At 37.3% G+C, this 15,523-nt stretch overlaps 1 protein-coding gene across 1 annotated transcript; it reads right to left on the bottom strand.

Moving 5' to 3' along the window:
* Positions 1–248: 248 nt before the first annotated feature.
* LOC136205183 (replication factor C subunit 3) lies at positions 249–4,499 on the bottom strand. Its single transcript, XM_065995679.1, has 11 exons — positions 4,300–4,499; positions 4,083–4,193; positions 3,853–3,885; positions 3,332–3,497; positions 2,978–3,159; positions 2,411–2,547; positions 2,165–2,263; positions 2,004–2,073; positions 1,844–1,918; positions 1,034–1,079; positions 249–508 (listed from the first exon to the last, which is right to left on the bottom strand). The coding sequence occupies exons 1-11, from the start codon at positions 4,381–4,383 to the stop codon at positions 450–452; spliced, it is 1,062 nt and encodes a 353-aa protein (XP_065851751.1). The 5' UTR covers positions 4,384–4,499; the 3' UTR covers positions 249–449.
* Positions 4,500–15,523: the final 11,024 nt, after the last annotated feature.

Genomic DNA, 15,523 nt, shown 5'->3' with positions numbered 1-15,523 from the left:
CCCTTGATATTATAATCTACATAAAAGATTGTAACAAAAAAAATCTATAGAAAAGATTATCAATTTTAGCTCACTTATTTTGTTTATATAATGTGTAAATGAAGATTGCAGTTGTTGGTATAGAATCTGAAATTTTGGACTATATATCAGTTCTTTTTCAACCATAATTTTATTATTGTTGCAGATTATCAAGTGCTCAACTGATAAAAAAAAAAAAAAAAATTCAGGGGCAAAATTGAGATTCAGGATAAAATCTAAGCAAAATCACTATTTATCCAAAAGATATACTATAGCCTTAACAATCTCAAGAGCTCAATTCAATCTTCAAAACTTCCGTTATTCTTCAAAAAGTGGGCTAAATAGCAATTACAACACAACCACAATTAGAATGCAGATTCTCAGCATACTTAATTAAACATCCATAAATGCTGATGTCTTCTTATTCTTTTTCACCCAAATGTTTCAATAAGGAAAGCTTTATAGATGCTCATGAACTTGGCCACAAAAGCTGCAAAGTTTAATTTAACACTTAACCTCAGTAAAGCAATACACAAGGACAGATAAATCAAGCAGTTAAGTTAAGTTAAGCTATGTAATTACCAAATGCCATCAATTCAATCATTTTCATGTGCTTCCCAAACCACAACACGCTCCACCAAAGATCTCATACATTTTTAAAGGAAAATAGCATCCTAAGGCCCCTAGCTTTTCCAATTTTTATTGATCAAGCCCTCGGTTGTTCGGTTTGACACAATGAGCCCTCTATCGATTCTAATCGCACACATTCAGTTAACAAAGTTGAACTGTAAGAAATGCAATTTCACGCTCTTTCAATTGAATTTGATGTTCACAGCTACCGAATTTGGTAACCGGGAGCTTAATGGTCAAGGTCTCCGATGCTCAAAATGAAAGATCAAGGGCTCAAATCAATAAAAATTGAAAAGTCTAGGGGCTTCATTTTCTAAATAAGACCATAAACAGAGCATGCATTAGATTTTATTATTACTAAAAATTCCAGCAATAAATTGAGTACCTTCGAGGTGAAATATGGCTTTCTGTCCTAGTCGCATCCTGTGTTCCTGCGGGAAACAAGAAATTACACAGTTGAATAGAAGAAGAAAACAATTGTAGAATTAAAACAGAAAAGAAAAATAGAAACATCATATCCTTCACTTCACAGCTAAGACAAACATTCAAGTGTAAACACAATGATAATAATTGCTGGTTCACTTAACTGTTCATTTTGCACAAAACTAAACGGAATCTCTCAACTTCTGATTCTCAAATTAATTCAATTTCACCCAAGACAAGGCACCCCTGAATGTTTGTTATATTTATCTACTGGTGACTTATGAATTATGACCCCTTAGAACGAAATCTCACTTTCATCTAGATGACATCACTTGCAAGTTGCAAATGGATGGATATGAAGAATCAACATTTGAAATTAAACCTGAAACATGACTGACTACTAGTACAAATAGAGAAATCTTCCACAGGTCCCACAGATAATCCATAATTTTTGTAAAAAATGTGGGAACTACACAATAATAACAATCTCTGAAGTGTAAAAATCTCTGCAGAAAATTCATTGTTGAGTCTTTTCAGACATTATCAGGTTATGCTCACTTGCAAAATATGTCAAAAGGAGAAAAAAAAACATTGATCTAAAAAGCAGGTTTAGGATTTTGCAGCAAAAAATGTTAAGGTAAGATCAATATAAGTATAACCTAATTTATGTGCACATATTGACAGTCACATGACAGACTGCAAGGTTTAAGTTGCATCTGATCATAAGTAGGAGCAAGAATGGAAGTGACCCTTGTTGCAAAAAGCTACTTACATAATATGCTGCCCAATGGGAGACCTCATGCTTTAATTCCTCATCTAATTTCTTCAATAATTCATAAAGCAATCTCTGAGATAAAGAGAAAATGAATAAAGTTTCAGCATTAAAATTGAAAATGCGATGCTCAGAAAACTGCGTCAAATGGGATATTTACCTTCAAAATTATCTGAGGAGGAATACAATTAATAAGTAGTTCATACAACTTTCCTCGAACTTGAAAAAGCCTAACAGTTCACAAGGCTTGTACAATAAGAATGCTGGAATAGATAAACAAGCAGTTTAAACATTATGAAATATTTTCACAAATAACCAGACCTTTTAGGACTCTGCTCCCTCATTATATCAGATGCTATTTCAGAAACATATTCCTCCCAGTCCATAGGAGGTATGGCTTGATTACTTGTAAAAGGATACCTGGAGCAAATTGCAGAAAGCCACAAAACCATTACAAAAAACCCTTTTACACAATAATTTCTAGCAATGCAATTGCCATTTAAAGTAAAAAGAAATGGAGAAACACAATCGCTATATATAAAAAAAAGGTGGCGTGCTGGCACTAACTGCTGGACACGGCAAGTCTCAAATGACAGTATAGCTCTCCTCAAACTGCGATTTGATTTTTCAGCTACACGGCCAGCAAATCCAGGAGGAAGTTGCAGCCCTTCTTTCTTCCCAATGAATTCCAATATCTTAACAATCTGAGGAAGGAATATGGAAAATCATAATATGAGTCAAACAAAAAGAACTTAGAATACCCAGTTTGCAAGACTATCTGAAAATTTTACAGAATCGATGCTACCAAAAAGGAACAATTTTCTGAGCTTTTCACCACAGCTGCTACAAAACAACCAAACCCTTGGTGTGGTAAATAAATCTCTCCCTCAACCTAACACCATCCCGGTATGTAGAAGCTAGGAATTCTTGCACTTGTAAGCACCTTCGACACACTCCAACACCGCACCCAACATAAACACCCCCACCCTTGCCAGCACTCAGACACACAAAATCAAATAAAAAAACATTACCTCGTCCAATTATATTCACTTTTTGGTCAACATGCTTTATTTAACTGCACTTAACTGATTCAAAGGTAAAAATACCCAAGAAGACAACAAAACCTTTACTCACCTGTTCCTCTGAAGGTGCATTTATTCGCACATTCAGACAACGAGAGTGAATCGCTTCGATAACCTTTGAAGAACCATTGCAGCATAGAATCAACCGGCAAGAGGAACTGTATTTCTCCATAGATCTACGAAGAGAATGTTGTGCTTCTCTTGAAAGCTTGTCAACCTCATTAAGCACTAGTACTGAAATATCAAACGTAGAACAACATCAGAGCACTATTGTGCCAAGTGAAAAACTATAAGACAATTGCCAAAAGAGAGAGAAACTAAAGCTGAACTGTAAGGTCTATGAGATGTGTATGTTGCTTATGTTCACTGAGAGACAGAAGTTAGGGAAGAGGTGAATTGGAATTACCTTTATATCCTTTTTTCCCTTTTGCATCAATGGGACGATTAGCCATGTCCTTAATTAGCTCTTGTACTAGATATCTGTCCTGAAAGCCTGCATCAGCAGGACTCAGCTCAATGTGATTTGTGCTTGACAGCATGGTAACCTCCAGTTCAATAGTCCTACTTCCAGCCTGATGGTATTACAAAAGCAAATGAGTTTATCTTTTAATAAAATAATCATCATAGCTGCATTTAACACTTCTGTCAAACCTGCAACGCTATATGAATTCAGAAACTAATATAACAAACACTTCAAGCACTTAAATCCTATATTTGAACAATTACTTGGAACATTTAAAACCACACTCATGCATTAACAATGAAAAAGTATGATCTTACTGATGAAATATACAGATTAAAATAGAAAAGCTAGCTGCAGATACATATCAAAATAGAGGAGCCTAAAAGTAATAACAAATATTTCAGCTATCCAGAAACCCATTAAGCAAATTAAAGTGGGAAACAAAAGGAGAAAGAGAAACTTACATCGATTTTCCAAGTCCTATTTTCCACCTTCACCTGCAACAAAATAAAAAATTTAGTTAACTGGTCGGGGAAAAAAACGAAATCAAACAACATCGGCAGTTCTGAGAAAATTACACATCATGTTAACAAAGAAAAAAAATGCCTCACAAGTTCATTCGACTCACTTACTCCAAAGCCAAAGACAATACTTTAATCAGAAAAATGTTACAATCTAAAGAGAAATTCTAGACCTTTTCAGCACTGGGACCAAAAATCTGACGAATAAGAGCCATGATTAGGGTTTTCTTGCCAGCACCAGAGGGACCATAGAAGAGCAAATGCGGAAAATCTTGTTCCGCGACCTTCAAAATCAGAAAACAAAAAGAACCCCATTAGCGCAGTAAAAACCTAGAATAACTCTGAAACAGATTGGATCAGTTAGAAATTTGAAATTAGGCAGAGGAGTACCAGCTTCTTGAGGTTTAGGGCAATGTCTTCATGGGCCATAATCTGGTCAAGGGTTTTAGGTCTGTACTTGTCCACCCACAACATCTTCTTCTGCTTACGATTCTTCAGAGAAGAGACTAAATTTTCTGCGAGAGAAAAGTGGCGGGAAAAAGAGTTCCTCCAGGCACCAGTTGCAGAGTGTAAATATGATTAAGCAGCCAATTTTGCACTCCATATTATTTGCTCTTGTATTTTGGGGGATCAAATATCAATACTGTCCCTTAGTTTTTCTCGAATTTCATTTATACCCTTCTAAAATGAGATAAGTACCAAAATATCTCATCAATAGCATTTTTATCTCTAGTAACATAAATAGTACAAATATATCTATTTGTTTAATGTGATATTCATTTAATTATGCGATAACATCTACCCGTGAGTATTTTCATTGGAGAAATTTAACTAATTTTGACTGAAAAACTAACCAATTTATTAAATTTTTTTATCACATTATAAAATTTTTGACACATGACATATAAGAAAAAACAATAATTTTTTATATAGACTTAACATGTAGATGAATAAGAAAAAAAATCAATTCCCATCTTATCCATATATTAAATCTGTATATCATAAAAATAATAAATCAATTTCTACATGTTGTCAAAGATCGTATAATATGATAAAAAAAATTTAATAAATTAGTTAATTCTTTGAAAGAGTAGTTTATTGATTGAATCAGATTCATAAGGGTGTGAACGAAGTTTTACTCATATAACATCTATTTCAATGAGGCATAGTGACTAGGTTCATGAAATTAAGATGAGACTTATATTTGTAGGAAATATAGTGGGAGCACATAATGATTTTATGCGGAGAAAGAAGTAGATAACCAGAGCCTCAATGATTGACTTCTATTTTTTAAAGAACGGAGGTTAGTAGATGGTGCTCTAAACCCAGATTCTTGTTAAGTAAAATGCTTACACAATATGTAAGATGAGTTTGCTATTTGAAAGTTCCAAACAACTTTTGAGGTTCTCGATCAGATCAATGTACCAATTCTATCCTAACTTTTTTCACCATGATTTCCTTAGATTTTCCTCATTTTTTATGAGAATTGCTAGAAACATGCACAAGCAAACTATTTAGTGAACAACTTGCAAAATAGACAAAATTAAAGGGAAATATGCCTTGAACAACATCTGATTATTTCAAAACAACCATGAAATCTCTAACATAAACTAGTATAATTTTCTCTCATCCATAGTCGTTTTGAGGAAAATATTTCTGCTTTTGCTTGGTGTCTGAGAAACATCACATGAGTGGCATTGGAAGTCATGATGCACCCGCATTAAGAGGCAGAGGCAGTCATGCAGAAAAAAAGGAACCATGGACCAAAGAGGTAGAAGGTCATTAAAGCAAAAATTGACAAATTACTCACTTGAGAGCACATCGAGACAATACACTTTCCTCGTGGCAATCAAATGTGGTCTTAGTAAGAAAGACTAGTGGCAAATAGAGAATGTGCATCGACTTCCCAAATCTCAATAAATTTCAATAAAACATGTCCAAAAGACTTGTATTTCCCCTGCATGGACATTTTAATAGACTCCACAGCCGGCTACGTCGTTTACTCCTTGTAAGATGCAACAAATGGATATCACCACATCCCAGTGGCCGAGGGGGGCAAGGAGACGATGTACTTCATTACTCTAAAGGGAACATATTGCTACAAGAAAATGCCTTTCGGTCTTAAGAACACCGAAGCAGCCTACTAGCAGCCGGTAAACAATATCTTCAAATACTTGATTGGAGATCAAATAATTGTCACCATATTTGAATTTTCATGGTCCATATCTCATAATTGTCATCATATATATGCATGTATATTAATGCCTAGAACATACATAACATTTTTAACATAAAATTAATTATAAATTAATAACCGTTAGAATAAAAAAAATTAACAATGTCAACTATGATCTTCTAAAATCTCAATATTGTTTATTAACTGCTTAAGAATCTTTTTAAAGTTACATAAAATTTGAGTTTTTACACTAATATCAAATAAAACTCCATCCTACCCTTACCTAAACTTTAAACTTTTGATTACCAAAAAAAAATAAAACTCCATCCACAACTAAAATAGAATATAATAATAACAAATATTATTACAAAAATAACGTTATTAAATTCATTAAATTATAAACAATAGTCGAAAGATTTTTAGTCGAAAGATTTTTTCTAATGGGCTCTGCTAGGGTTTGGCTCTGATTGGGGCTCTCTGCCGCCGTTCTTCCTTTCTGCCACCGCTGTTTGGAATTTGCAGATCTGTGGCTTACGATTTAGGGGGCTCTGCTTGGGTTTGGCTCTGCTAGGGGCTCTTCTCACAGTCGCCGATCTTCTTCTCTGCCGCAGCTCTTCTCCGCCGCCGTTTGGAATTCGCGGATCTGTGTCGCCGGTCCGCTCGTTCTTTCTCTCTCTCTCTTTCATCATCGCGGATTTGTTCGTCGCTCTGATCACTTTTGTTGCCTGCCGCCGCCTTCCGATCGGCTTTGTGGAGTGCAACGTCTTCTCTTTGGTCTCTGCGTTATCGATTCTTATTTTATTTGTTGAAGGTTTCCACTGATCCAAAAATTAATTGATTAATTGTTGGAGGATCCCACAGATCTTAAATAATTAATTGATTAGTTGTTGGAGGATTCACTGATCTTAAAAAATAAATAATGATCAGTGTTAGCAAAATTAAAATGAACATTAAGTAAATCCCTATGGTTACTACTCTCTTATAAGCAACTCTTTCAAAATAAAAAAGAGCAAGTACAAAGGGTAATTAAAAAATTTACTGGGCGGAGATCCGAAAACTTCTCCTGGGCGATTTTGGCGATCTGCGTTTGGCGAGGGAGTAGTGGGTGTCTGGCATCTGTGTCCTGTATTTGATCCGATGAAGGAGCGTGACTGCTCGAGGGAGAGGGAGAGAGCAAGGGTGTTGCCGGGGGAGCGCCTTGGGGGCCGCTTCTGGGCGGGCAGAGATGATGGGAAGGGGAGCGGAAGTAAGGTAGGGCTGGCAGGGGAGAGAGAGAGAGGTGGTAGTAGGGTTGAGGGGGCGGCCGGTTCTGCTAGGGGGGGATTCGGGGATTCTGCTGGTGTGGATCTGTGCTCGATCCGCAAGCGGGGTGAGCAGCTTGATTGCGGCGAGTCCACTGGAGATGGGAGGGAAGCACTGATGGGAGAAAGCGAGCATGTCCAGGAGGCCGGGCAAGGCGAGCAGCTTGATTGCGGCAGATCCGCTAGAGATCAGAGGGAAGCAGTGATGGAAGATAGCGAGCATGTCCAGGAGGCCGACCAGGCAATCCAGGCGAGCAGGCCGGCAGTCCAAGGGATTATGCCGGCAGTCCAGGAGGGCGGGCCGGCAGTCCAGGGGGCTGCGACTTTCATCGTTTCCTCGTCCGACTTGGTTGTGGCGCCAAAGACTTTTAGTGAGGTTTTAAAGATTAAGTCTAACGAGAAAAATTTGGGGAGAAACTGCTGGAGAGATACTGTGATGGGGGTGGTAAAGGAAGAACCCGTGTTAGATGAGGAATTTGTTAAGGAGGATTCAGAGGAGGCCTATTCCGACTCTGATATTGAAGATGGGGATCAGGATGACCCGTTATGTCCTGTAATTCGCCTATCTTCGGCAGATAAACGCGCCCTCAGGTCTAAATGGAAGTTAGCTCTAATAGTTATTGTGCTTGGTAAGAGGATTAGTTTCAATTATTTCGCCCAGAGAATCCAGGCGCAGTGGGCTAAAAAAGGTAAAGTCACCATTACTGACTTAGAGAATGACTATTATGTCATCAAATTCACTAGGGCGGAGGACTTCAATGCTGTTATTAACGGGGGCCCGTATATTATTTCTAATCACGTTCTGGCTTTAAGGTCATGGGTTTCAAATTTTAATCCTCATGATTGTTCTGTTAATAGGATTCTAACTTGGGTAAGATTCCCGGACTTACCTATTGAGTACTATAATGAAAGCTTTCTTAATAAAGTTGGTGGTCTTGTGGGGAAAGTTCACCATGTGGATAAAACCACCATTGGGGCAGTAAGAGGTAAGTTCGCCAGGGTCTGTATCGATATCGATCTTGCTAAACCTCTTTTGTCTAAATTCTGTGTTCAGAATTCGGTTTACTATATTGAATATGAAGGCATTCATAATATTTGCTTTGAGTGCGGTATGTTTGGCCATACTTATGAAGGGTGTCCTAAGAGAGAGAAGCTGGTCGAGGAGGTGATGATGGCTGAGAAAGAGAAGGAAGAGGAGAGTCGAGGTGATGGGAGGAACTTTGGCCCATTGATGCTGGCTAAAAGGTCAGGTAGGAGAAGGACTCAGGCATCTGTTGTCCAGAACCGTCCTTCGGACATTAGTAAGGAGATGAAATCTCTCCAGATTGCACCTGAGATCAAGGAGAAGCTCCCCATTTTGAAAGTTGGTTCTGGTAAGGATTCGTCCCTCGGTTTTGGATCTAGATTTGGGGTTCTGTCTATTGAGGATGCTCAGAGTTCGGACCACTCAAACGAGCATATGGAGTTAAGCATGCTTGGGTTGGAATCTGTTGAGCCGGAGGCCAATAAAGTGGAAACTGTGAACCCTCTGTTTGAGTCCAAAGCTATTGCCCTGGAAAGCCATTTTCATGCTCCATTTGGGAAGAAGAAGCTTAATGAGGTTAGTAACCCTAAAATCTTTATTGATAATTCAAATACTAAGGCTATAGGGGTCAATAAAATGAATATGAAAAAACCTAAGGGTAATCAGAAAAACAACCATAGCTATTTGGATGTTTGGGATAAAAGGGGGCCAGCTGGTATCTCGTTAAGGCTCGCAGGAGCCCCAAATAAGTACCTAGTTTAGGTTGGTGGGCCTGTGGTTAGTAGTCTGCCGTTTGATGGATTTTTTCGTTTGGAATGTTAGAGGTGCGGCTAGTAAGGCTACTCGTATCCATGTTAAAGATTTAATTAAGCAATTTAATCCTTCTTGTTTTGCTTTGCTGGAAACCAAGATCAGTGGTAGTAAAGCAGATGAGGTGGTTAAAAAGTTTAGAAACTGGAATTGTGTCAGATCGGAGGCTACTGGCCGGGCTGGGGGCATTTGGCTTTTCTGGAAGCCAGATCGTGTTAAGTTTGACATTATCAGTATGGATAAACAATTTATTCACAGTAAGATTAGTTATCCTGGGAACAAACCTTTCTTGATCACCCTTATTTATGTTGATCACATCATTGCCAATCGCAAAAGGTTATGGAAGGTTCTGTATAATATGAGTACAAGTATTTTGGATGCTTGGGTTGTGGCTGGGGATTTTAATGATATTGGCCTCATAAGCGATCAAAGAGGGGGTGAGAACCACTATGTTAACAGATGTCTTAACCATAAGCAGAATATGGATTTACGTGGGCTTTCTGATCTGGGAGCTGCTGGCCATAAATTTACTTGGAAGTGCAATAACGTTTTCGTTCGTTTGGATAAAGTGTATACGAATATGGCAGCTATCTGTAGTTTTCCCGAAGTGAAAGTGTTAAATCTTCCTTTCCGTCACTCTGATCACTGTCCTATTTTAGTTAATTTGGTTAAGAGCCATCGGACCAAAGGGGATAGACCTTTCAGGTACCAGGTGGCCTGGGAATCTCACCCTGAGTTTAAAAGCTTTGTTCAGGAGAATTGGCAGCCCCACTCCAATGTTCTCCTTGCAGCTCCAATGTTCTCCTTGCAGCTGAGGGGTTTAGAAGAAATGTGGTGGGATGGAATAGAAATATCTTTGGCCACATTATCAGAAGGAAGAATAAGCTTCTGAGCAGAAACGAAGGCATTCAACATAATTTGGAGATTAGATTTGATCATAGTTTGAATTGTCTTCTCAGATCTCTCCAGAATGAATTAGAAGCTGTGTTGAGGCAGGAAGAGTTTCTTTGGTTTCAGAAATCAAGGAAGACTTGGATCAAAGATGGAGACCGCAACACCAGGTTTTTCCACCTTTCTACTATTATTAGAAGGCAAAGGAATCAGATTGATGCTATCAAAGATTCAAATGGAGACTGGGTCTTTGAGGATGAGGACATTCGTCGCCTGGCCCTTAATTTTTATAAAGACTTATTCAAAGAGGAGAGTGTGGATCTGGATAAAGCTCTTTCTAGAACTACATTTCCTAGATTGGAAGAGGAATCGATTCGGGAAGCTTTCCATTCTATTGACCAGAAGGATATTGATCTGGCCTTCTCTAGTATTGGTGCCACTAAAGCTCCTGGGATTGATGGTATTCCTGCCTGTTTTTACCACAAACATTGGGATATTGTTAAGGAAGGTGTTTATAGTTTTATTAAAGGAGTTTTCAGTGGTACTGAAGATATTAGGCTTGTGAACAAAACTCTTCTGGTCTTGATTCCGAAAGTTGAGAAGCCATCCTCCTTTCTTCAAATGAGGCCTATTAGTCTATGCAATGTGTTGTACAAAGCTATTACTAAAATTGTGGCTAATAGGATCCGAAAAATTCTTTTTGATATTATCAGCCAGAATCAAGGTAGTTTTGTTCCTGGCAGACAAATGATGGATAATGTCATTATTGCCCAGGAGATGGTTCACTCCATGAAAATCAAGAAGGGTAGGAAAGGTACTGTGGCTCTCAAACTGGATCTAAAGAAAGCTTATGACCGTTTAAACTGGAATTTTCTTCTGGATAGTTTAAAGAGAGTCGGCATTCCGGATAACTGGAGGAGTTTAATCGAGGTCTGCATCTCTTCCCCCGTGTTTCAGGTTCTGATAAATGGTGATATGTCGGAGGAATTTTCTCCTTCTCGGGGTATCCGTCAAGGGGACCCTATGAGCCATTTCTTATTTGTTATTGCTATGGAAAGGTTGTCCCACCTGATCCAAGAGGTTGTGGGTAATGGTAAGTTCCACCCTGTTTCCATCAACAGGTTCTGCCCTTCGATCACCCATTTATTCTTCGCAGATGATGTTATGATCTTTGTGGAAGGGAATGAGGAGCAAATCGGTGTGGTTATGGACATCCTTAACTGTTTCTGCGCTGCTTCTGGCCAAAAGCTCAATATCCAAAAATCCAGGATGTTGTGTTCTAAAAACATGAGTAAGAGTGTCTACAAAAGGCTAAGTGAAATATCAGGTATTCCTCTGACCAACTCCTTGGGTAAGTATCTTGGAGTCCCCCTCCATAGTGACAGAGTCTCTAAAGCTTCCTTTAAAGAGACTATTGACAAAGCTAGTGGGAACTGTGCCATTTGGAAAGCTAATACTCTTTCTCTTGCTGGCCGTCTCACTTTGATTCAATCTGTCAACAATGCGGCTGCTAATCATATTATGCAGGCTTGTAGATTGCCGGAGCCTGTTCTCAATGAGCTTGATAAGATCAATCGGCGTTTCCTTTGGGGGAACTCGACGGAGGGGAAGAAGATCCACCTGGTTCCTTGGAAGGAGGTCTGCCAACCTAAAAGTATGGGAGGCCTGGGGATTAGACAAGCCAAAGACAATAATAAAGTTTTATTAATGAAGCTTCTTTGGAGAATGTGGCAGCTCCCCTCTTCTCTTTGGGTCCGTCTCCTTTGTGGTAAATATAGAAAAGATAAGATTTTTGGGGGCCCCAATGAGCGCGTTGTCAATTGTTCTTTTCTTTGGAAAGGCCTCAGTTCTGTGTTTTTCGAGTTTTGCTCTGGGATAGGTTGGGAGGTGGGGAATGGGAAGTCTATCAGCTTCTGGAATGACATCTGGGTTGGAGGCAAATCTCTGGTAGAGGTGTGTAGATCCTCGCCGCCTAGTAATATCCGTAATTGGAAGATCGCTGATGTGGTGGATGCTGAGGGGGATTGGATTTGGTCTAAATTTGACTCTCTTTTTTTAGTCTGGATATGCTCCTAAGGATTAGAGGGGTTAAGATAAGTAACAGGGAGGAAGATAGGGATAGTCATTGTTGGGCCTTGATAAATAATGGGGCTTATACCTGCAAATCTGCCTTTGAAGCTTTCAACCAAAATGGGACGGGTCCTCACTCTGAAGTTTGGAAAATCATTTGGGCCTTAAAAATTCCTTACCGCATTAGGAGCTTTCTGTGGCTTGGTGTTAAGGATAGGCTGCTCACTAATTCGGATAGAAATAGGCGGCATCTGGTGGATTCAGGTGCTTGCAGCAGATGCACAGGGCATGTTGAAACTTTGTGCCATGCTCTTAGGGACTGTACTAGGAGTAAAGAGGTGTGGAGGAAAGTTCTCCCTCATCACCTTCTTTCTACTTTCCTGGCTCACTCTGAGATTGACTGATTTATTGATGGAGTTAGTGGGAAGTCATTGGCTAACCTTGAGCATGGTGATATTTTTGCTATTGTCTGTCACCAGATTTGGAAGTGGAGGAATGGGGAGATTTTTGGAAAGAAAATTGTTTCTATTCCTAATTTAGTTGAGTTCTTCTCGGAAAAATTATTAAATATTACTGATAGCTTCAAAGGAGATTCTCTTGCTAGGTCGACCCAGAAGAAGAATGTCCACCTCCTTGGTTGGAGCAGGCCTAGAGAAGGGGTAGTGAAATTAAACACGGATGGTTCTTACCTTAAAGATGGTAAGATTGCTGCAGGAGGTGTTCTTAGAGATGATATGTCAAACCCGATCCAAAATAGAATCGGATATGACAGTGAGACATTACCACAGACGTGAACGAGTCGGAAGTAACATCTCACAATCAAATGTTAAGAATTACAAATCTTTGATTTTACTTAAAAACATTTTCTACATATACTTTTACTTTTGTAAAAGGTCGAAAATCATTTATAATTTTCAATTACGAATCCTTTTCTCGTGCATTTTACCAAAACGAGTTCGAAACATGGAAAATTACTCCAATTCTAACATGATAACTTTTAATTTGTCTTGTATCGATAAAATTTAATATCGTTAAAAGTAAATATTCTTATCGGACTACTTTCGATCACCGAAACTTCTAAACCGAATTACTATTAGACTTGTTAACTACTAAGTGTATATTCGTCCTAATTTTATATTCAAATTATTCTACTACTTTTTATATTCGAACTTTACACTGATTTTAATTGATAAATATCGGTATTAGTCCTTCTAATTTATAATTCGATAAATTAACGTCACTTAATTAAATTTTAAACCAACATTTTATGAGATTTATTTACGTTTGTAACCGAAATTGTAACTATAACACTAAACTGGTATCGTTAATTATGACCGAAGGTTCAGTTAGACTCGTAACATTGCTAGAAGTCTATCTGTACCAATTTTTCTTTATTTTATTATTATTTGCAATATATAAAAATTCAGATTGACTATTTAATAATTAATCGGCACCAATTCTTTTCGTTACCGAAAAGTACAAAGAACCATCTATTTTAATATATAACTGTCTAATTATAACCTTATTAAAAAGAAAATAACATTAAATATTACCTCTTATATGAGTAAAGTTGTAAATTCTAGTCGATCCACACGAAACTCTTTACTTTAACTCGAGATCGTTGTACCTTTAGTCCGACCATACGAGGTTATTTTGTTCTAATCTAAGGCCTTAATTATTCTTAAAATATTTTGTAAAATAAAAATAGAATCTCTACTTACTTTTCTTTTTATGAAATTCATTTTCATAAAACTAATTTTGTATATTGGAAACTTAAGAAAACCATGTGTTTATAAACAAAATACTTTTTTGTTTTATTTGTACTTTCAAAATCGTTTTCTGCATAAAAGTTACCCATTCTTTTTTATTATCATTTTTTTTTTCCTTTCTTTCAAGATCCACCCCTTTCTATTTATATTGGAAATATATGACCACATGTCAGATGAAAAACACAATTGAATATGAAATAGACACCTCCATATACACATGTCACTTAAAAAATACACATGTTAAAGATTAATGTATCATATTCCATGTATATAATAATAATAAATTTTAAATATATATTAATGTACTCTTCCAAAACTATTACTTTTTGATTTGTGATATTAATATATGTGTATATATATTTTATTGAAAATTTAACTTCTTTTATTCTTATTTTTATTTTTATTTGTTTAAACAAAAACGTAATCACCATATAGTTATAAGAAAATATTAGTCAAGGTCCTCCTAATTGATAATTTCTTTTAAAATTGACCCAAAACTTTTAATTTAAACACATTAAATTAAATTCAATGGTATAATTGATACTAAAAAAAATCTATATCGAATATTTTTAGACACAGATGTGACATGATAGGGGCGCCTGGTTGTCTGGGTTTGTCCAGAATCTGGGTTTGGATTCGTCCTTTTCGGTTGAGCTTTGGGGGATTTTCTCTGGCCTTAAACTTGCCAAGAGCCTGGGTTTGAAGAAGTTGATTGTTGAGTCAGACAACCTGGTGGCCATCAAAATGATTTCCGATAATAATGCTATTTGTTTAAATAGCCGAAATCTTATCAAAGGTATTAGAAGGTTCTGCTCTTCCTTTGATTTCATAAAATTCAACCATATCTTCAGAGAACAGAACCGGATTGTGGATCGCTTGGCGGCTGCTGGTCATGAGGGGATGTTGGGCGTCTCGACCTTTTCTTATCCTCCTGTTTTTCTTTCTTCTCCTCTTTTTGAAGATGTTGTGGGGGTTAGCTTCCCTAGACTAATCCCAGTCTAGGTTTTTGTTTTTTGGGTTTTCCTTTTCTTTTCGTGTCCCTACCAAAAAAAAATAAACAATAGAAATCAATAAAACAACTAATGAGTTACTCTATACTGTATAACCACGTGAATAAATGAAGAAATCTTTCTTTAAATTCCCATCTTGGTTTATCAAGGTTTTACAGAAATTCAACTTAAACTCGATTTCACATCCAGGGGCGAATCCAGGATTTCTCCCCCATGGGGGCAAGCAATACGATTAAAATAATTTTTATCCAAAAAATAATAATTATAAAAACCAGAGATCAAAGCTCAAGTTCAAGTAAAATAGTAACAGAAATATCAAATCAAAATTCAAGTAGGAGCAAAAAAAAAATACCAAAGCAGAGAGGCAAAGATCGGAGATGGAGTGCTGGACTAACGATCCAATTACGAAGAGATTGGCTGCCGATTTTGATTTAATCTTACTTAGGATTAGGGATTTCAATTTAGGCTTAAGAAGAAAGAGGAATAGGAAGAAGAAATAAAGAGATTAAAGAGAGTAAGAGAGACAGATAGTTTGTTTTAGGACATATTTAGTTTTACATTTA

Source organism: Euphorbia lathyris, chromosome 9, assembly GCF_963576675.1.
Source record: "Euphorbia lathyris chromosome 9, ddEupLath1.1, whole genome shotgun sequence".
Lineage (NCBI taxonomy): Eukaryota > Viridiplantae > Streptophyta > Magnoliopsida > Malpighiales > Euphorbiaceae > Euphorbia > Euphorbia lathyris.
Note: the sequence above shows the minus strand (reverse complement) of the source record. Positions and strands in the feature narration are given on the sequence as shown.